We start from the raw sequence: 21,872 nt of genomic DNA on the forward strand, positions 1-21,872 counted from the left end.
TATTTAGTTTCATTTCTTTGCATACTCAGTTTCTTCATTTATCACCCTATTTCAGAGAAGCACAGAGATCTATGTTCAGACATGCCCCTTCCATGATCTTATTATGAGTACTGCAGTCTTGGAAACACCAAATGAAAATATTTAGCAACCAAAGCAACATCAGAGGAGAGAGCAGAACACTGCTCTCTAAGATAGTGTGCTGGTTTGAACGAAAGTGAGTAAATTTTCTTCATGCAGTTAGAAACCTTTCTTGTCTGTAACTAGCATGGTCATTGTTTGGATTTAGTTTGAGAACAAGAAGGTAACACCCCAGGACAGAGTTAATGTTTTAAATTATTGTTGTCTTGGAGCCAAGAACATTTTGAGCACTCTGCCCACAGGTGTGAGGCATCAAGGAAGGGTGGCATGGATGGGGCAGAGCTTGACTGACATCCAGACTGATCAATAAGAGTATTCCATACCATTAGCATCATGCGTCATATTTAAGGAAATTTGGGATCTTCTGGCTACAGGGCAGTCAGTACGGACAGAGATGGAGACCTTTCCTGGTTCTGATCCATTTCAGTGGATTTCTGTTTGGCAGTTTCTTTAGTTTGGCCTTTTGCCATCCTGTTGTTTCGCAGAGGCCTCTTCTCTCTCTGGGATCAGCTTTGGGACCAGGTGCTGCTGCCTGGGACTGGCTGCTCGGTGTGGACAGGGTTCATGAGGAATTGCATTGAGTATCTTTTATTTTATATTCTATTTACATTTTACATATATTAGTCATAATAGTAATACATTTTACATATATTAGTCATATTAGTAATACATTGTTGTTTTATTAATCTGTGTTTATCTCAGTCCACTACTTTCTCCCCTCCATTTCTCTCCCCTGTTCAGGAGTGGGAGAGGGGGAATGAGCAAGTAGCTGTTGTGGTTATATTACAAGCTCGGGTTAAACCACAACAGATAACCGTATGTTGACAGCAAAATGGTACATCCATTTAGCACCGACAAAAGACAAAAAGCTGTGCTGTGATACACTGCAATGAAAGCTGATGGTAATACTTGAATACTGTCTTTTAATTAAGAAGCCTCTTAAAAGTTTACTAATATACAACTGCAACATTGTTACTGTTCTGCTCTGGGGGTATGGTATTAGTTAAGTGATGGCAGTGAAAAATAATGCATTCGTATTGCCATGAAGTTTGCAAATCTTATCTAAAAAGACATGGTTCAAAACCATGCAAATGCACTGGAAAGCACAAGTATGCAAGTCTGGAAGGCTCAGAGAGTACTGGCAATAACCTAGAAAATGCCTTTGTGTACAGTTTGAATAATAGTTTTCTCTAAACTTAACTGAAAGGATTCAGTGCATGTACACACTTTTCTTTTTAAATGGTCTATAGCTGCAAAGAATAGAGATGCTATACTGAAGATTCCTAATGAAATATGCTAGAATTTTGCCAGAAGAAAGCAGAGAGAGTTCCTGCATCCTGGATTTCAGGAGAAAATGAAAACTCCTTAGATCAGCGGAAGCTATAAATACCGTAGAAACATCCAACTACTCAAAGTTCCAGGTTTGGCTTCTCCAGTGAAGAGGCTTAATGTCACATCCATGACAATAAAGGTGTTCCAGACATCAGCACTTGACAATGAGAAAAAACCAAACCAAAACACACAATTCAGAGAATAGAAGTTTAAAAATAAAAGGAACATTTTAAACACTGATCACAAGAAGTAGCAAATCAAGTTACTTCCTGCTTGTAAGATCTTTATTTGGTGAGGCTGGTGGTTGTCAGCATTATTGCAAAACCATATTAGTCCTTCCACAGAAGGAGCATGCTGAATATGTGATGGCTAAGACACTGTTAGTCAGGCAGTGGAGAAGTTGAGATGCAGGAGGTAAAATGAAAGAAGGCACATGAAAGATCTGAGACCAGGCAGATAAGGCATTTCTCCTGAGAAACGGGGCTATACTGACAGATTTAATGCACAGCAGGGGACAGACATGTAGTTTCACACAAGTTTGCATGTTTCACCTATCTTCTGATATAACAGGGCAATACATACCAGTATTTTGAGGCTAAAAACTAACATGCTTTTCAGCATGTAAGTTTACCAAACATATAATCACATATTGCCTGCAGAGACAAAGAAAAACTGTTTCCTTTGCACTTGTCTGGTTCATCAGTTCGCTCACACTGACAGTACACGCTTTGCTACACATCAGAGAGGAAAAACATTCCTGTACTTACTCAGCTTAGCATGTATCTGATTAAATACTCCACTTACTGCAACAGTGTGTGGCATAACCACGGTTGTATAACACAGCACAGCAAAACGAGCTGAGTAAGGGCAGGGGAAGGACAACTAAGAGCCTATTGTCATGCATGCCAAGGAGGGACCACAACTCTTTTTCCTGAGCTGCATCCTGAAAATTTTGGCACTTCAAAACAAGCTTGAAAAGCAGATTTCAGGAACTCACTCAATGCTCAGCCATGTGCTATTTGTGTCTTAAACATAAGGGTGGTTTTAATTTTCTAAGCCAATGCATACCACCATGTCAGCAGAAACACACAAAATGGGTCGTTTCCCTTTTCTCCACTTTTGAGGTACATTCTCCACCCTTTCCATGAGTTGACCCAAAGATCATTATATGCTGTATTAACATACCATGTATTTTGTGGGCAATAACTTCATTGTGCCATAAAGCTTGAGTCAAGATTTTATGAGGACCGAGCCTCAGGATTCTTGTAAACAAACAGAACATGTAATTTTCTATCTCAAAGATTTTTAACAGTCACACCTTATTTTAATCGAAATATATGTTCCAAAAACTAGGTAAATAACTTTGGCTATATACAGACACAACCAACATTTTAAAGGACTGCATGGTATTCAAGCAACAGCGGAAAATTGCAGTTTCCCATGGTAACTCAGAGTTCATCTCCCACAACTCTACTTGACTAACAGTGAGATAAAGTTGCATTCATTTGTTAGAAATGTTAATGGTCACACTTTAATATTTGCATTGCTGCCCAAAGATCAGTCCAGCATTCAGGCTCTGTGCAATGAAAATGCTTAACATCAGATTTTTTTTTTAATTCCTTGGCTTCCTTAAAGCCAAATATTATCATCTGAGCATGTTAATGTGAATTTATTCCCTCTGGGATTCTCTTAGTAACTGTAATTCCAGCATATCCTTTAGTAGTAACTGGGTTCTCTTCCATCTATTTGCAAGATGACTGTCCTTTCTAGACATTTAGCTTGATCTGGATGCCACACCATATGATTTTTCTCCCAGTGCTAACCATATTCCTGGTTAATTCCACCTTTACGTAGGCAGAATTTCTCCCAAAAACACTGGAGTCAGGAACATACTTTAAATGTACTTCGAATATATGAAACCTAAGAATATTTCTGTACTTTCTCTCTTTCTTACGTATGCTTTGCAATGTTCTTTTATCCAAGTGTTTGCTATGTACTTTTTCCCAGAATAGTCATTCCAAATTCTATTAAAAAGTATTTATGGTATGAGTACATTCTACTAAGGCTTCATCTGAAAATTAACAAAACAATAAAGGATGAAATCCTTAATTACATTAAGGTGAGAGAGGACTGGATTTCACTCTGGACTTTTTAACAGAATCATTTTTTTCTTTCATCATTGTCCAGCCACACCTGGAGCCAGGCCTTAAGCCATACAGAAGTCAGGACATTTACAGATCTCCATATAAAAAATGACTTATTTTACAATGATGGTTTAGGTCCTACTCGCCCTTCCCTTCCCTTCCCTTCCTTTCCCCTCCCCTTCAATTCAAACAAATAAAAGCTCCTGCCAAAGATTTGGATAGATTTGATCTTAAGGACAGGAAGATATCTGTGTGACAACAGTCTAGAACAGACATTTTTCTGTCCCCACAAAGCCAGGATGTTAGTTAATTCCTTAATTCTCACTGAACGTGGCCAAACAGCACTAATGTAAAAAGCCATAAGAAAATGTGAATGATGTACTTAATCATACAACAATAAAGCAGTGCCAATATTCATACTTACAGGCTGAGGCTGTTCTGCAATACAGCAGTTGAAACACAACCAAAACTCGCTCATTGTTTACAGTCTGAAGTGATGAAATTTCACAGATGAAAAGCAGGACTCAACCTCTGTAAATCTGTCTCCAGGTTCTTTACTAAGTTGTTTAAATAGGCTTATTTGTAATTGCTCCAATGTGAAAATCTTTTCTCTGTTGATATCTTCTCCAAACTCAAGGCAGTCCCAGGACAAGTAACGTGAAGGCAATAGTTATTTTAGAGTCTTCTTCCAGAAGGTTGGTCCCAGCACCACAGAAATATTACATATGCTTCTTTGGTCCCTAGCGTTACGTGAACCTGAAAACAGAAGTACATTACATCAAAAAGAAAGAAAATACAGAATCTTGTGCTCCCAGACAGCCACCAACACCAGTGATTTATTTCTTAGTGAACCACAGAGAGAAGAGACACTAGCAAACAAGCCACCTGCTTATTTCTAGAGTAACCACCAAAAGTAGCATATAACAGAAATCCATATGAGGCTTACGTTCCAGCTTTGGTTAGATAAAGTGGTATCAAGAACTGGTGTTCAATCTCTTGGCAGCCACCTCTGTTTGATCTATTTCTAAATTTCAAATGTCATTTTAGAAAGTGACAATTGCCCACACACCCCTTTAAACCTCTTACAGAATTGTGCCTATGGACAGTTTATATTTTTCAATGGAGAAGTAATGCAGTCCATTCTCAGTGTGAGGTTTAAATAGTATTTAACCCCAACCCTTTTGCACAGCTATCGAGCAATGACGCGCTTTTCTAAATACTGAGGAAACAAGTAAGTTTCTGTAAATGGAAAATTTGCAAAATGGCTGGATTGGGTCAACTCAAGGTGTTTTCCTTCCACTCTCTCCTGCTTCATGTACAGTTGGCTTTAAAACAGATTAGTTGTAGAGTTTGAAACTGTTTCCTTAAACCTCTAAAATTCCTCATGTGGAACCAACTGAGGCTCCACATTCCAACCATTCCTTCGGTAAAATAATGTTCCATGGTTAATCTCCAACCCCATTTCTTTCAGTAAGTGCAATAAAAATTCCTGTGAGATTTCAATGTGGTTGTTTATCTTGCCATCTATCACAAACTTTACTTGCAGAGAAAGTAAGATAATGAATATTCATAAGTTTTTACACGCACATTCCTTAATAATTCTACATACAACTGCATCTTCATTCATAGAAATGCGTGCATGACTATGCATCATTATTAGTATGCAATTCTTTACAGTATTAAGTAGTATGCATCCATGGGATGCATAAACTACATATATGGAAGTTCCTACACACATGCTCTGTGGCAGAGCAGTCTCACTTAGCTACCGCCCTCATCAGTTCTCTACACACCACGCAAGTCAGCGATGAGGTCTCTCATTTACTACACACACACCAAGTTACTGCACTGTGGAGATAGCACCCGCCAGGTACTTTCCCAGGACTCTTGGCTACAACACACACAGACATACAGTAGCACCTTCACTGTAGTAAGACCAAGGCCTCTGGGAAGCTTTCCCTCTTCTTATCTTTTAAGAGACTAACAGAGGATGTTCAAGAAATAAACACTGCTGCAGTACTATCATTTGAACAGCAAATCCCCAGGAAAAGTTCTTGCGTCTCCTAGCTTTGAAATAGCTATTGGTAATGTTTAAATTAAGTTTATATGCCTGTTTGTGGCATTTCTTGCCTAAACATCAGAATAGGAAGGAGGCAAAAATGCTTTGCTAGCTTTTTTTAACACCACGCAGAGCACGGCAACTTTATGAAACAGAACACCTTGAGGGAAAGATAAAACCTTAAAAAAACAAAAACAAAAAAACAAACCAAACCAAAACAAAAAAAACCCTAAAACAAAAAATCCTTCTATACAACCTTTATTTTGTCACACACTTCAGAAAAAAAGGTCTTAGAACAGTGCTAATATGACATATTTTCACTACTTAAAAGTGGACTTTTTTTCTACCTCGAAGACGATAATCTAAATCCCATGTATGTGTCAAGAAGCTGCAATGAAACATGGGAACTATCAACCAACAGCGTGACATCCAAGAATGAAAACAACTTTAGAAGTCTTTAAAAAAGTTCTCACTTGCTAATTAGGTACTTTTGCATCATTTTCTCAGTTCTTCGGGTTATTGAAAGCTTGATCAACTATAAATAACAAGAGCTGGACTAACATTAAAAAGCTTGATAGAAAGCCACTGCTCTCTGCAGTCTCAGAATTTGCATGCTGCACAATTCTTTTCCAAACTTGATTCAACATGTAACAAAATTGGAACTAAACCATGGTTAACTCCTGGTAAGTATGTAACAATTAAAAATTCCAGTCCAGTAACTGTACAGTTTATCTGTACTTAAAATGTGGTGGTTTTATGCCTGAGATGATAGGTTCTAAATTGTTCTGAAACGTTCTGCATATGCTCGTTGTTCAGATTATAAGAAAGCAAGTACTCAAAGTTAGAGCCTTTTTAAGCCTAATATATTGTAACATGCCAGAGCTATAAACTGATACACTGCAGTGGACTTCTCTTGCTGCACAGGTGACCCAATATTCTGACTCGCAGCTCCTGAAATTCTGATGCTCGTATTATTGCTTCCTCACAATCTCTTTTTGACAAAGTTCAGATTTAACATACCAGACTCACAGAGAGTTAACTTTTACCCGCTGTTACAGTCATATATATAAGACATACATGGAAAGGGCAGGGAAAGTAGTCTGCTGATCCATCTCCTCATTTGCTCACTGATGGCTGGCACGCTCCTCCAGCTCCCTGCAGTGCCATGTTGAGCTGAAGCCCTGGGAACAAATCCAAAGGGCTTGTGGAAGCTCCTGTGAGCCTGGAAAGCTCCTCCAGGTACAAAAGGCTCCAGGGTGCAGAAGACTTTCTCCACCCAGCCACTCTCAGCGTGCAGGACTTGTGCCCTCCAGGATAGAGTTCTCATTGAAACTGAGTCCAACTCCATAAAATCAAGAGCTGCTGAGTGACAAAGCCAAGCTACAGACTGTCAATGACAGTCTCTGATAACACCTTCATTCTTAAAAATGTATTTTACCTTCTATAGTCTGTGTAGCGCCACATTTGCCTTTAATTTCATGGTTCTGCAATCAGCACCAAGCAGTTTTTCAATCCTTTGTCTTTTAATTAAAAAAAAGAAAAAGGTCGTGGGAGTACATATGTGTAACACTGGAGAAAACTGACAGTAACTGCACCTCTTAAAAGGCAAACAAAAGCTTTGCATTATTTCTTAGAGCACTGGAATTTTATACATCCCACTCTGCCAAACAAATTATTTTTAGAGTGGCCAAGTTAATATAAAACATCAAGTGTAAAGCTGCTGCACCAAAATGGAAAGAAAAAGCAATTAAACTGAAGGTAAAAAGGCACATTGGCACTGCAATATCAACTGCAACACACTAGGACTTCTCTTACACTGCTAGTTGTTTGTTTAAAGAACAAGTTGAAACAAGAAAATTCTGCTGTTCTTTTCCAAATTACTGGTTATGAAGAGAGAACGAAAAAAGCACCAGGCTCACCTACAGCTACCAGTCAGGTAATTATGTAGCATCAGCCTACTAGCAATCTCCTAAGAAAGTGTTCCTGCAAAGCCTGGACTGTACCCTAAAGATGATTAATGAGATCCCAAAACACACGCAATGCTTCACAGCTAGTTCTCTGCTTTGTGGTAGGATCAAGCTGTTCGCAAGTGTTGCTGCATTCGTCCGTGCACACTTGCCAGATGAAGAGGACAACCGGGGCTGAAGAATACTGTTCAAGACAACAGCTCCGTCATTCTTTGTTTTTGCTCTTTAAGCAGCTCATGGTGCTCTGAGTGGCATAACACCATACAAGTCACATTTTAAAAACAAGATGCTTATTCTGTCTGAACCGGAAAGTTACTCAGAGTGGTGAAGGGTGAAACATCTATTTACCTTTTCCCCATTTAAACCTTCTGAACTATGAATGCAACTTATTCTAGAGTGTATGATCCACACTGCAAGAACACACAGGACTTTGTCATATTTTAAGGCTTTTATGTATGACTTTAATTTCATCCAATTCATAGAAATTTTAAGTAGAAGGAAGAAATGAAGATATTCAAAAGGATACATTGTTTAAAATTTTAAGTGAAAACACATTAAGGTCATTTTCATTTCTCCAAAGTTTATTCCACAGCAGCTGATCTAATGTAAAAAGCAAAGCTACTGTTTACTGTTAAAAAAACAGTCATAAAGGTAGTAAGTGCAAACCTTGCATTAATCATTAATGGACAGTGGGGGCGGAGCACATTCTCCTACAGTATCAGCATTTTTTCTTATTAAAGCGGTATTAACTTTTCTGTAGGAAGTAAACAGAGCAGAAAAGGAGGAAGGCGAAAAAAAAAGAGATTAATCTTCCCTATAAGTTCTTCATGTTTTACTGGAAGAAAAGGGTTTAGAGAGCATCTACCTTATCTGATCCAAACAGGAATATGCTGCGTGTTCTGGAGTGCCAGTTAGAATAAAGCTACTTATTAATTATATAGCTTAAGAACAGCCTGCTGTTTCTAAAAAATATCTATAAAGTTCCTCTTAACGATGACTCCTCTATATCCTCCGACTGCACACTGCTCACTATGGTTTCAAACAGGAAGCGTGGTAACAACGCTCTGACGATTACTTGAAGCAAATAAAACCACAGGAAGAGAAAGAAAATGACTGCAGGTGTTCATATCTGAATTTAACTAGATTTGATCCAAAGCTCAGACTACTATTTAAGGAGTGTGTGTGGGTGGGAAGGTAAAAAAGAAAAAAGTGAATCATGCACAAAGGCACTACTAAGTATGCCATGCCACAGAATATCATGACATGATGTACCGCGACATGCACATGTATGCAACAAAGTCACAACCATGACTACTACTAGTTTTCAGTTGCAAGTATTTTATACAAAATAAATTTACAATTATTCTTGATACGGAAGTATCATTCCATAACAGACTTTTTCTTTTATTTTTTTTTTATTTTTTTTCTTTCTTTTGCCTGAAAGTCTCTGAACACTTATAATCTGTTTCAATCCTGCAAGCTGTAAGTGGAAAATTATCATTTTGGAGTGTATTTTTAAGACTTCTCCTCATACTTTTCACTTTAAATCCATTTTGTAGCCATACTATTTCCTCTTGCTGCTTAGTGGATACAGCCAAGTGGTAACAAGAAGTGAAGAGAAGGGTGGATTAAGGTGTATCCACACAACAGAGAGGCTCCACTGGTGCACACTCCCATATACTTACAGCTGTAGCAACTGGGTGATGCTCTCCAGCTCTCAGAGGAAGTGAAAAGTGTTTACGCCCTGGTTAGCCTTGTTTTTTGAAATAAAACAATCTGTTCAAGAACCAATCAAGATTTTAAACAAACACTACCTATAGAGAAAGTTTCCTTCATGCATAAATTTTGTATCAGAAACTTCACTTCTACAGGGCAGTGCACTGGCAGCAGCACTCTTCTGCCCTTCCCCATAGCAGAGCAGGCGCTTCTGGGGACTTTGTCACTGCTTTTAATGCACCAATTATCTTTTGCACTTTCAGATCCTGAGAAACCTGAGCTGCAAGTAGCTCTTGCCAGACAAAGGATTATATTCACCATCAACAGAGGCTGAATAGGGCTGAAATCCCTTTCTCACTTTCCAATTTCTATTCTGCCTCCCACCCCACACCCTGTGATTTGCGGTTTAGTTTCATGACATTGAAGAAACTTCTTCACAGTTTGCGTTAGACTTTCTTGTGCATTTTCAAACTCTGTAAGATGGTATTTGATTAATGTCTTTATGATACAGTTTTGAACATAATGGCTAGAGCTATGTATAAGATTTTATTATAGGGTTGTATTTTGGGATTATTGGTCATTTGGTCATTATTAGCCATTAATGAGTACATATTATAAGAGTGCTTTGCTTCTGAATTAAAAATTTCAAAGAATATTGAAATTGGTGGAGTGGGATGAGGGTACACTTTCAGCTTACTCGAAGGAGAAAGATGTGGGGTTTGTTTTGTTGTGTTTTTTAATTTTTAATAGAAGGGATCTAGCTTTGGGAACAATCTCATCTTTCACTGGAAACAAAACACCTCCAGTTTCTGTTCATGTTTTTATTTTGTAGGAAGCTATCACAAGTTTCCCTTAAGAAATGTACCCATCTGAGATAATACATGGAAAGGCAGCAAAAGGTACGGGAAGGGAACCACAGCAATTCCGTGGTAAGGGGAAATACATGGCTTTTCCTACCAGGTCACCGATGGCATGAGAGGGAAGAAAGCTCCCCACTCGGTCACGCACTGTGACAGTAAATACCTTGGATTGCAAGGCCAAGCTGGAAGTTCAAAGCAGAGAGCCTTCAAACATCTCTAAAACGTCTTGATAGTGTGAAGTTCAAACATTTGTTCAGTCACTGACAAGGGTCCTGCCCCCCTCACTCCTGCCTTTTTTTCTCCAAACAGCATCCACTTGCAATTACCTGAGTTTGAGTCTCTAGCCATTCTGTTAAATTTAATTACCTCAGGTAAGTGGCCAAGTTCTTGAAAGGTCCTTATTATTTTGTGCACAAAACCAACAAATGAAACTGACAGTATTACATGTGTTCCATTAAAATTCCTCATGTTCAATTTGAAATATAAAAGCATAGTTTTTTGGGCTCAAACAAAGTTTAACAGACAGTACTGTACCAAGTGACTGAGCAGTGCAAGTAACCTTTTCTCCATCACTGCCATTTCAAAGCTTCCTCTGTCTTCAATTAATAATTGCTTTCGATATATATGGGTTAAATGAAGCGTTCTGAAACAGCTGATACATAACTTATGCCATTTCTCACACATACATGCAGACAGGAACCTACTTCTATGGAAACCACAGCACAGAACATCTAATAGCTCTACACTACGAAAATACAGAATGACTAACAGAAAACCAATGGTCCAAACTTATTTACTAAATAACAATAAGACAAACTAAAGACAAATGCGTTTTGTCCTAACCAATACATAGTCCAAGCATAATATCTTTTGCTCTACCTACAGAAAACAGTCAGTTAAGAGAAAGTGAGAAGCCTTTGAGAATCCACTCCTATGGTTTAGGAAATCTGATTTCTTACTGCCTGCCATTCACATTAAAAAAAAAAAAACAAACCTGCTCATCAAAGTTCTAACAGGTCAATAAGATTATTTTCTTAAGTGTTAAGTCTCACTGAAAGTAACGCAAAAGAACACTTTTCTCAGCTGGCCTCCTTGTTAATTCAAACAGGTAATACCAGTCAGAGAGGGAAAAAAAACAAACCAAACCAAAACCCAAGGCAAACTAGTGGTCCAAGGCGGGCTCTGAACAGGGTACCATTTCCATAAAGAATGGAAAGAAAACCAACCAACCCTAAAACAAGAAAAGCAACAGAACCCAAAATCTAGAACCTCCAGAGAGTCCATAATTTTAAGTGTAGCATTAAAAGGAATGGAATAGTCTATGGGGAATAATGTATCTATGATAAACTATGTGACAGACCATACAAGATATTCAAGGGACCCCTACCTGTTTTTTTTAGTATGATAGCAGGTGAAAAGCATTATTCATAGCATCTATCATATTCATTTTTTCCACAGAAAACTAATATGTCAAAGCAACTTCCAAGGACGGTTTAGGGTAGAGGAAAATAAGTGGGAACAAAGGGAGAAAGGTCATTAAAACTGTCAGGAGTTCACAGAGGCCAGCTCTCACCAGTATAGTGTTTCATGTCAAAAAAATCAACATGGCACACTGCTACCGCAGATTTTAACTTGCTATTGTAAGATAGACAGCCTTGCAACAGAAGTCTGCCATTGTATCTAAAGACATTTAAGTGCATTTCAGTAGATTATTGCTGTCACTTTCTCACCTCACTCTCAAGTACAAAGCAATTATGAGACCAATTACAGTAAGCAAAGCAGCATAAATTGCCTGGCATTTTCCTCCTCTTCTCCCATCAATAGCCAGAGGTCTGCTAGCATTACTGTGTAACACACGGCACAAAGTGACACCTGGACAGGAGGGTTACCTTTCATCTTCATCTAGCAGCACACAGCAAGAAGAGGTTCTTTTCCTCTGCCTCCAGGCATTTCTTAAGCCATTTAAGGGAAAGGAAAACCTAAACGTAACTGTAGCAACAAAGAAGTTGGGTTCATGTGTCCTAATTTAAATATGCCATAATGCAGAAGTGTGTCCTAATTCTGTAAGACTTAAACCACTGCAAAGAAAACAATGAAGGGAAATATAACTACTAAGAATTATGCACTGAGAGATTCTACACTTCCACAACACAGATAACCCCTCTTACCACTTCTACACACAAAATGCCTATCAAATACCATGACTGTGTGCGCATGCACATGTCTCTGTGAAGCCACACACACAAAGTGTAGGTCAGTAACTGCAGCAACCACAAAGTATTCCATTCTCATGGCTAAGGCTATCATGCTATATACAGCAAGAATAAAAATAACATGAAAGCTAGTAAGCTTTTACCTCTACAAACCTCAGACAGTTAGTATGCAATAACGAAAACAATGGCCACCTGGAAAAAGTTTCTAAGGTGAGCTGATAAGGAGAAATTTCATGTGTTAGAGTTGCAGTCAGTATGAAATGACATTTTGCAGGTCAACAGCACCTTCTTTTTTTTTTTTTTTTTGTCTGAAAAGAACACTCACTTTTCAAAGCAGAATAAGATATAGGGAGGGGAGTAAAATGTTTCAGGAGATTTTTTTTTATCTCTGCAATTATTCATACTAAGCCATTGCACATGCAGACATAAGACGCAGCTCACTAGTGGCAAAAGCACCAGTACCTGTACAAGGTTGCTTCATATAAGAAATCCTATAATCAAACATCTTGTCTTGGGACCACCTTCAGAGTGCACCTTGATTCAGATACCACACATTACTTAAGAGGAATTATTGCTCTTCCCTTCTCTCTCCTCCAAGCTGATAGTCACTGCAAATTATGTTTAATATTCAGCTGAACTTGTATATTTATTCTTTGAAAGAAATACTTGACCACAGAGAGCTCTTGTATGTTTTTTGCAAAATACTGAAAAAATGTTGATCAAACGCAAGTTTATGGAAAATGTAACTGCAAACAAAATCTTGAAAATGCTCACTGATTTTCATTTTGTGATAGATACTGCCTTACTAATTTTGGGGTTTAAGTGCAAGTCAAGTTTGTTGCTTGGCAAGTCTGTGACGCATTCTCCCACGCTGACCGAACAGTGCTCTGGTTCAGGCATCGCCAACAAGGAGGTGTGACTGAAGACAGCCCCTCTGTGCAACGCGTGAGAAATGTATTAGGCTGTATCTTCACAGGGACTAAGGAATCTAGGGCATGTCTTATCAGGAGCCAACAGTACCAGCCTGAGCTGGGACCAGACAAATCTGAAACTGCTGCAGCTGCACACCTGTATGTACACCACAGCAGGGTTTGACTACAAGTCAGTCACCTTATGCTTTAAATATCTGTAGCCCGCGCCAGCCCATTGAACTCTTCTGCACAGCAGAAGGCTGCAAGGCAGTGATCTCCACCTTGAGTAGGGACACCTCTCCAGGTTACTCCAAAAGGTTGAGAGACCTCTTACCCAGCATCTGATATCTACAATGAGATAAACAATATTTTATATTAGGCCTAAAAGTACCATAGAATATCTTGATTTGGAAGGGGCCCATAAGGATCATCAAGTCGAATTCCCTTGCAGGACTACTTAGAACCACACCATATGATATAATCAGATTCTCCTTGAACTCTGACAGGCTTGGTGCTGTGACCACTGTCCTGGGAAGACTGTTCCAGCGACAAACCAGCCTCTCAGTGAAGAACCTTTTCCTAATGTCCAATCTGAACTTTCCTTGATGCAGCTTCATTCCACTTCATCATGTCCTATCCTTGGTCACCAGTGAGAGGAGATCAGCACCTCTGCCTCCACTGCCCACCTTAAGGGTGTCCTTATATTGAGGCACCCAGAACTGCACACACTGCTTCAGGTGAGGCTGCACCAGTGCAGGGCAGAGCAGGACAATCACCTCTCTTGCACAGCTGGCAATACTGTGCTTGATGCACCCCAGGACATGGGTGGGCCTCTTGGTTGCCAGGGCACTGTTGGCTCATGTTCAACTTGCCATTGACCAGAATCCTCAGATCCCACTCTGCGGAGCTGCTTTCCAGCACCTTGTTCCCCAGCCTGTATGTGCAAGCAGGATTGTGTCATCCCAGGTGAATAATCTGACACTTGCTCTTGTTAAATTTCACACTGTTGGTGATTGCCCAGTGTCTATCTAGCCAGATTACTCTGTAAAGCCCCTCTACCCTCAAGGGAGTCCACTGCTCCTCCTAATTTAGTATCATCAGCAAACATACTTAATGTACATTTTACTTCTGTATCCAATTTTCAAAAAACACTGAAGAGCGCTGGCCCTAAAACTGAGCCCTGGGGAACCCCACTGGTGACTGGCCACCAGCCTGATATAACCCCAGTTACATAACACTTTGAACCCAACCCGTCAGCCAATTGCTCACTCACTGCACTTCGTGTTTATTCAGTTGTATGCTGGACATCTTGTCCAGGAGGAAACTGTGAGAGACAGTTTCGAAGGCTTTACTGAAATCCTTGCAATAGAAAGAAATTAAGTTTGTCAAGCAAGACTTTCCCCTCATGAACCTGTGCTGGCTGCAACCAATGACTGGATTGTCATTCACGTGTTTTTCAGTAACTCTCAGAATAATCTTCTCCATAAACTTGCCAGGCACAGAAGCGAGACTGACAGGCCTGTTATTATCAGGACCTTTCTTCTTGCCCTTCTTGAAAATTTGGTTTAATCACTCCTTAATTACCATTAAATTATTGCTTAATTCATTACCATTTAATTGTCATTCAATCAATTAATTATCCTGTGATCATCATTTAATAGTTGATAAAACCCTTTTAGGTAACTCCTTAAGGATAACTTCATTTAATAATCCACCTATAACACGTGTCCTTTTATACGCTATACAACATGAACAACTTTACCAAGTAAAGTCTAACTAAAAGTTAACAAAGTTTAAGAAATCAAGTAGAGAGGTGTGCAATTTTAAAACCAAAAGAGAGTATGCCATAACATACGTAGAAAAATAGCCAAGCATACATATAGTCATCTTAAAATAAAAATACACGGTCCACAAGACACTGAAATGCAATTCCAATGGAGATATCAGAATTATTGACCTAGTTAAGAAACAAAGTGCTGAACAAAAAAGGGATTTTCAAAATGTTCCAGAAACATTTTAACAAAGTACGTATTCTCAGCAGAACAGTTACTGCTGTTCTGAAAACTGAACGCACAGGAAGCTAAATTGTCTCCTCAGAAATGATGTGCCTATCTTGCCAAGAACACTGAACTGTGTTCCCTGTGTATCCACAAAAACAGCCAAGGCCATTACTGCTAAAAACGCTCATTTGGAAAATGCCTTGTGGGTCATATCTCAGTGGTAGTTAAGTCACCTGGAGTTTTATTGCCAATGTAAAACCACTGTAAATCTCAAAATGATTTGGCTCTCCTATGAAACACCCATGTATACAGCAGCCTATGTCTTATCTACATTGATCAGTAACCCCAGAGTGGAAAAACCTACAATAAACGTGTGTCAAGGCTAAGAGTAATTTTTCCAACGAGTTTTAAAATAAGTTGTTCATAGTTGTATATGCTAAACAGGTTAATTTCAGCTCTCCAAACTGAAATCTGCTAATAAAACCATAAGCAACTTGCAATGCCTGTCTACTAAATATGAAAGAAGCTTTATGTATCTTGATTCTTCGTCAATGGCTTGTTAAAAGGAAGTAAATAGGCAGTGTGAAAAGTGTACTCTGACACCAAATAACCACATGATGACACTATTTGAACTCCACAATTAACTTCTAGTTATATTAACTAGAGCCATTCAAACCTGTATTCCCATACAATACTCATAGCATGTAGTCAGAAATTTTACTTACAGATGTCTTCTTAAACAAGCCTATCACAGATAGGATATGATTTTCTGGATGTAAATTGAATCTGCCAACAATTTAAATAATGCTCATTAATAAATTCCAGAGATTATCCTATGTCACAAACTATCCAATCTTATCCAAGAGCCTACTAACAGAATGTATGCAAAAATGCTCATAACAACTGCTCTTGTAAATTGTTAATTTTGGGGCTTCCTTTTTAAAGAAAAAATCCTCTCAATTTCTAAAAACATCAAGAAAACACTCCTGTGGAATGAACTGTGAAAATTACAAATATCTCTCAAACTAAAGACCTTCCTGTTCTTTGTGATGTGAAGGAAATATTATGTATGTATTACACTAATATGCAAGAGAGGTTACATATGCACTTGGGTTACATTGATTAAATCTTTGTTAGAGTAGGAAGGGGACCTGGAGGCTGGCTGTTAGAGTACAGAAGTGCTGATTTGCCTGTCTGTTTTCAAAATGTAATTATGCAGTTATATCAACAATATCATTTGTGCTTTTGGACATAATTTTTTTCCTAATTAAAGGTGTATTTTACGCTTGCATCTATAATCTGAAAGTATGACCATACAAATAAAAAACTGCAATATTTACTAAGCTAGATGAGTTTCTCTCATGTTTATGCTTTGTTAATTTACCATTGATTTTTCATTCATTGGTGAAAACACTGCACTGGTATCTTAATTGCTCTCAGTGATTGAAAATACTGACTTAATACATACAGGGCTCTCTAGTTGACATCAAATAAACAAGAATTTCGTGTCTATGTGCAGTACAGGCACCTTTCTTTCCCCTCAGTGCAACAGAATCTTTCCATGAAATGAAACCAAAAGAGTCATACAGAAGTCTCTGAGTTGGCTGTGTGCTCTGAGCTTCTCTTGAATTAATATGTACTAGTTATTGACAAATAAGTAAATGTTTTATAATAGCACTGTACCCATAAATTCATTTAATGCGTCGAGTTTTTAGAATAAAAAAGTAAAAAAACAGATCCTTTAAATCCAGATTTTTTTTTGTTGCTGTTACAATAACCTGAAAATAGTTCAGTTTTAACATGCTGCAGCTTTGATTCCTTCATGCAAGACAATGCACTGCTTTTAGTCTGAATCTCAAAAACAAAGAGCTAGCTCTTGATGCCCAGCTATCAACTGTGCACAAATCAATCCTCCTTTCCACACAGAAGCCCATGCAGGGGGTGAGGTACAGAGCATGAGAGGCAGGGGGGAGACATTTGGTGACAGGCCATCTCTGAGTTCAGGTGGGTCTGTGAAGTTGCAATAGCCAGTCCAGACTTTGTTTCTGTAGTCTGCTCAAAAATCCTGTCTGGCGCTGGTACCACTACTCCGCTTGTGAAAGTTGGGTCCCCCGTAGGCAGCCACACTCAGCACCTCCGGAGGTGCCCACATGTGAAGTGGATTTGCTGCAGCACTATGATGGTGCATTAAATCACATCTCGGACAGCTGAGCACCAGTCCCTTCCTTCTGTAGACATAGCATATGTGACAAACAGCAAATCTAGTTTCATATCTAGCACGTTCTTTGTTTTCTTTTTTCCTTTCCAGAGTAGGTGTTGTGATTTCTTGTCTAATAAGGTTGTTTGTTCTTGATGTAATTGACAATCTAAGAGACTTTCAAAGGCAGAAACTGTAACTGAAAGCTAATAGAAGTAAGCAGCAAATGCTGTCTGGCTTTAAGTTAAAGGACGAAACACCCTCATTGACAGAGGGGAGGTTCGTGGTGTGATTCGTTTGGGAATTTGGGGAGAGGGAGGGTTAGGATTTTTTGGGAAGGTGTGATGTTGTTGTAGCTACTTGCTAATCCAGAATAGAGTTCTCTGGTCAATTGTGGGAATCCAGCCTAATAAGAAGAGCTGGACAGCTTGTTAGTTTTTGTTTAATGAAATCAAAACCTAGTGAAGAATCCAGACAGCACAAACACTGGAGTTGACTGCGTGTCCACAACATGTGTTTCTCAACACCTGGTAGCATGGTAGAAAGTACTGTTTCCCAAGTGAAATGAGATTATAGCTTAACAGTAAAAGCTATAAGGGGAAAAAAGAAAGGCAATTATAAAAAAAAAAAACAAAACACCCAACTTCCTAGTTTTTATTCTAAACTGTACTACAGTCTCAGTAGTAAAGTTGTGAAGTTCCAACACGAGTCATTTAACACTAAACTGTACAGAGCATTAGATCAAAAAAAAAAAAAAAAAAAGGGGGGGAAATTCCACACATTAACAGTCACATCTTGGCAAAGAAATTAACAGATGAATAGGCAGATCTTTTCCATCCCATTTTTCTTAGTGATTCTGTGGGAAAGAAATCAAAAGGTCTTTAACGTATGTTTAGAAAAACTTCAAAAATTAGTATCAAGTAGGTTAAAGAACTACAGCTTTTTTTCCTGAATGTAATATACTCTCAGCATTCTACCACAAGCGTAACTCTTCTATTTTGGGCCATGGTGACTTCATCAATATAATTAGTTAAGTTAATTTTGTGTCAGGATTGCCATAGCAAAGGCTGGTAATTACCGAAATACTGAAAAAAAAAAAAAACCAAACAACCACCAAACATGTACATGTACGTATATATATATAAAGGTCACTGAGGATAATGCATTACCGTGATCATATTGTTAACTATTTAACAGGAATTAGTTTAATTGTTAAAAAAGAAAGACACAATTAGAAAGTTCATGGTAAGCATGGGCTTTGCAGTGAGCACTCTGAGGTTGAGGAAGGATCCTGACATCCTCCACTTCATATGTGTGGGAAACTGAGGCATAATGACAATACTATTTTATAACTCAAAATAGCCAAGGACATTCTTATTCAAATTAGTTCTAAGCACATGCATTTCCACCAGTTTATGGATTTCAATGTATGTCTTCTCACAGAGCCAGGACATCTCACAGAGCTAAACACAGAGGGCAACCCTTTGCCCTGCAAAACTGGCCAACAAATGTTCATTAGTTTTTAGAATCCTATATGTTAATCTTTTCCATTTTTATAAGCAGGCATTGGAAGAAGGAGATAAAAATATGGTATCTTTTAATATAAAGCAACAGGTGGGTTTCGAAGCACAACTTTTTCTCAACTCTGCTTGGAGAACTCTGAAATTGCCAGAAATGGTCTGTCTTGAAAAAAAAACACAACACTGAATATACACTGCTGCTAACTTTATCTGTTATGAATTTCTAAAAACCTCTATACATCTATCTTGATATCTGCTTTCATTGCATTCTAGCAATATAAATACAAAGTCAAGTATTCAGACCATTTAATGATGGATATCACAACAATCTTTTTCAAGGGAATCTCTTCAGTTACTCAGTTTTGCTGCTCAGAACGAACATAAGAAGTGGTTTTTTGCAGGTCTGACAGTAACACAATATGTTGGTTCTCAGCTAACATCACTTTAAGAAAAGCTTAGTTTTAATCCTCCTTTGGGTGGTAAAGACTGACTGCAGCAAGCTATTTTATTAATATATTGTAGTGGTTGCAGTATCCACAGAAACTACTTCTCTACTAGATGTGCAAAACGATACTATCCACATTGGAGTTAATACCTATCAAGCTTTTCGTACTTTTAGTAGTTTTGGTTCTCTTGTCTTCTGTATTTATAAAAGCTTTGCAGTATACTCACCAGCTCTTTGACAAAACATCATTGTACAACCTTCTTAAAAATCCATAATTGTAGAGCAAGTCTGTTCTTTTGGTAACATATCAACGTATCACATATGCAGTTCTTATACCTATGAATGCCTTTTTGCCAGGTACACACTAAGCAAAGATAATCCCAAAAACATATAAGAGAAAATTTGCCGTCTTTGCTACAATTAGGCAACAGCACAGGACTGTAACTGTGCCATACAGCACTGCACTTTTTAATGTTTATTAATACATAATTTTGCATAAATCACTAGAACTTTCTCTTTTGTTTTGAATGGATTTTCATGTAACGGGAATTTAAAATGCCTAATCATCTTCTCAAGATAAAGACTTTATACTTTAGGCTTGAGACTACAAATAAAAGGCAAAAGCCTTGCAGATAAGACAAGTTATACAAGAAAAATAAGGTAAAGAAACAAATTAAGGTTTGGAAAGAAAGCTGATTTGCTAACGCTGACTTACAGAAGTTACCTGGAAAAATATCACCATCCTGTTTACTGATGCATGTATTTTGTAGTACATCACCACGGCAAAAAACTGCATCTCTTTGCATGATTTTTCTTGTCAAACACTATTAAGTTGAAAGTAAATAATTACTTTTAACAAGTCAAAAAACAAATAAGCATATAGTTAAGCCACCAGCTGATTTGTAGTCACTAATATGCTTCTACTGCTTTGCATTTAGCCAATTTTTTGAGGGTTTTTTGCTGGTTGATTTGTTGTTGTTTTGTTTTTAGAATTTATAGACGCAAACAGAAATGGTGACAAATGAGCTACTGGTTCTTCCAGCCTGTTACCTAATATCCTACACAACTGAATGAAAACTAAGATCTTTGACTTCTAGTCTGTTTTGTGATTTTTTTTTTTTTTTTAAACAGGCATTCAAATATCACTTAAAAACAAGTTATGGGGAATCCACTAGTACCCTTAGGAAGTTATTCTAATGATTAAGTACTCTAAGTCTTAAAAGTATGATCCTTCATTTCCACATAATTCAGAGTTATACAAAAACTTTATCATCCCTCCCCCCCTTTCTCAAACAACATTTTCTCAACCTCTTCACTTTTCAAAAGGCAAAATACAGGAAGCAGTACAAATAAGCATCTGGAAGGCATGCATGTGGGGGGAGACCATACATCACTTGCCTTTTACTGTTATTTTCATTATGTATGACATTCCAAGAAGAGACATATAATATATTGTTTTCTTTTGAAATAAATTAATCAAGGCTTTGTGGAAATTTTCCATACTTCACAATTCACCTTGACAATTGTCACACATGTATTCCCCCTTTTTTTTAATTAAAAAATATTCTGTCAGTCTTGTCTACATATCTAGCTTCCATAGGATAATCTACCTGGTACAGTTCAAATCTTAAAGGAATATTAAGGTGACAAAGGAATCAAGAATTTAGGAAAGGTGAACCCCAAATCTGTGTACATCTTCCTCTTTAACCCTTCCCTTCAAGATACTTGCACTATTAGCTGCTGTTAAGGCTGAAACTGATATTAGCTAGAGTTTTGTGAACCTTTCATATTTCTGCCACTATTTCAAACAAAAAATGCAGTCACCTTTGTGGTGTGTCAAGCTGCCAGATACTCAGGTTGTTGTGCTTTTCCTCTTTGTGCTGCCTCCGTTCTCCCTGCAGTCCTGCACTGCAAAGCTCACATGTCGAATCCCAGGATAGGAGCCTGAAGTTATACAACAAAATAGAAGGAACAAGCCAAGCAACCCTTTTGTGTCGAGTCCATATGGTGAAGGTGAAATGCAGCCCTTCCAACTAAGTGCTTCTTGCTACAGAGTCCTTTTACACTTTGGTTCCCAGAAGTTTTGTTCACAGAGGCAGCTGTGCTTCCTGCTCTTGTCCTGTGTTGTCCAGGTCCCCACGCTGGCCTGGTACAGTCTGCAGACATTGTCCCTGCCTACTTCTTGCTTTCTCATCACTTCCTTAAGGGATACTTCTCTCCTCCGTGCACACATGTAGTGAAAAAAACATTGCATTTTGTAATGGCCAAAATAGTATCTGCTAACACCAGATGTTAGCAGCATGAAATAAAATCTTATCACTCTAAGATAGCACAGCAATGAAGTTACATTCTTTTTCCCATTGTGGGCAC

General features: G+C 38.2%; 1 protein-coding gene across 10 annotated transcripts in view; it reads right to left on the minus strand.

Annotated features, from left to right (window-relative positions):
• Positions 1-21,872, minus strand: part of CDC42SE2 (CDC42 small effector 2) — a 269,695-nt gene that overhangs the window by 30,614 nt on the left and 217,209 nt on the right. For 8 of the 10 annotated variants that reach the window (XR_011736397.1, XR_011736396.1, XR_011736399.1 and 5 more), the window contains one exon: positions 4,039-4,370. Coding sequence is in view for 6 of the 10 variants with exons in the window: in XM_071802012.1 (XP_071658113.1) it covers positions 4,039-4,092 (54 nt within the window). In the remaining 4 variants the exon portion in view is untranslated. Of the gene's footprint in view, positions 1-4,034; positions 4,371-21,326; positions 21,423-21,872 lie in introns of those variants that run through there. The other 2 variants (XM_071802014.1, XR_011736398.1) reach the window with 2 other exon arrangements.

Source organism: Patagioenas fasciata, chromosome Z (assembly GCF_037038585.1).
Source record: "Patagioenas fasciata isolate bPatFas1 chromosome Z, bPatFas1.hap1, whole genome shotgun sequence".
Lineage (NCBI taxonomy): Eukaryota > Metazoa > Chordata > Aves > Columbiformes > Columbidae > Patagioenas > Patagioenas fasciata.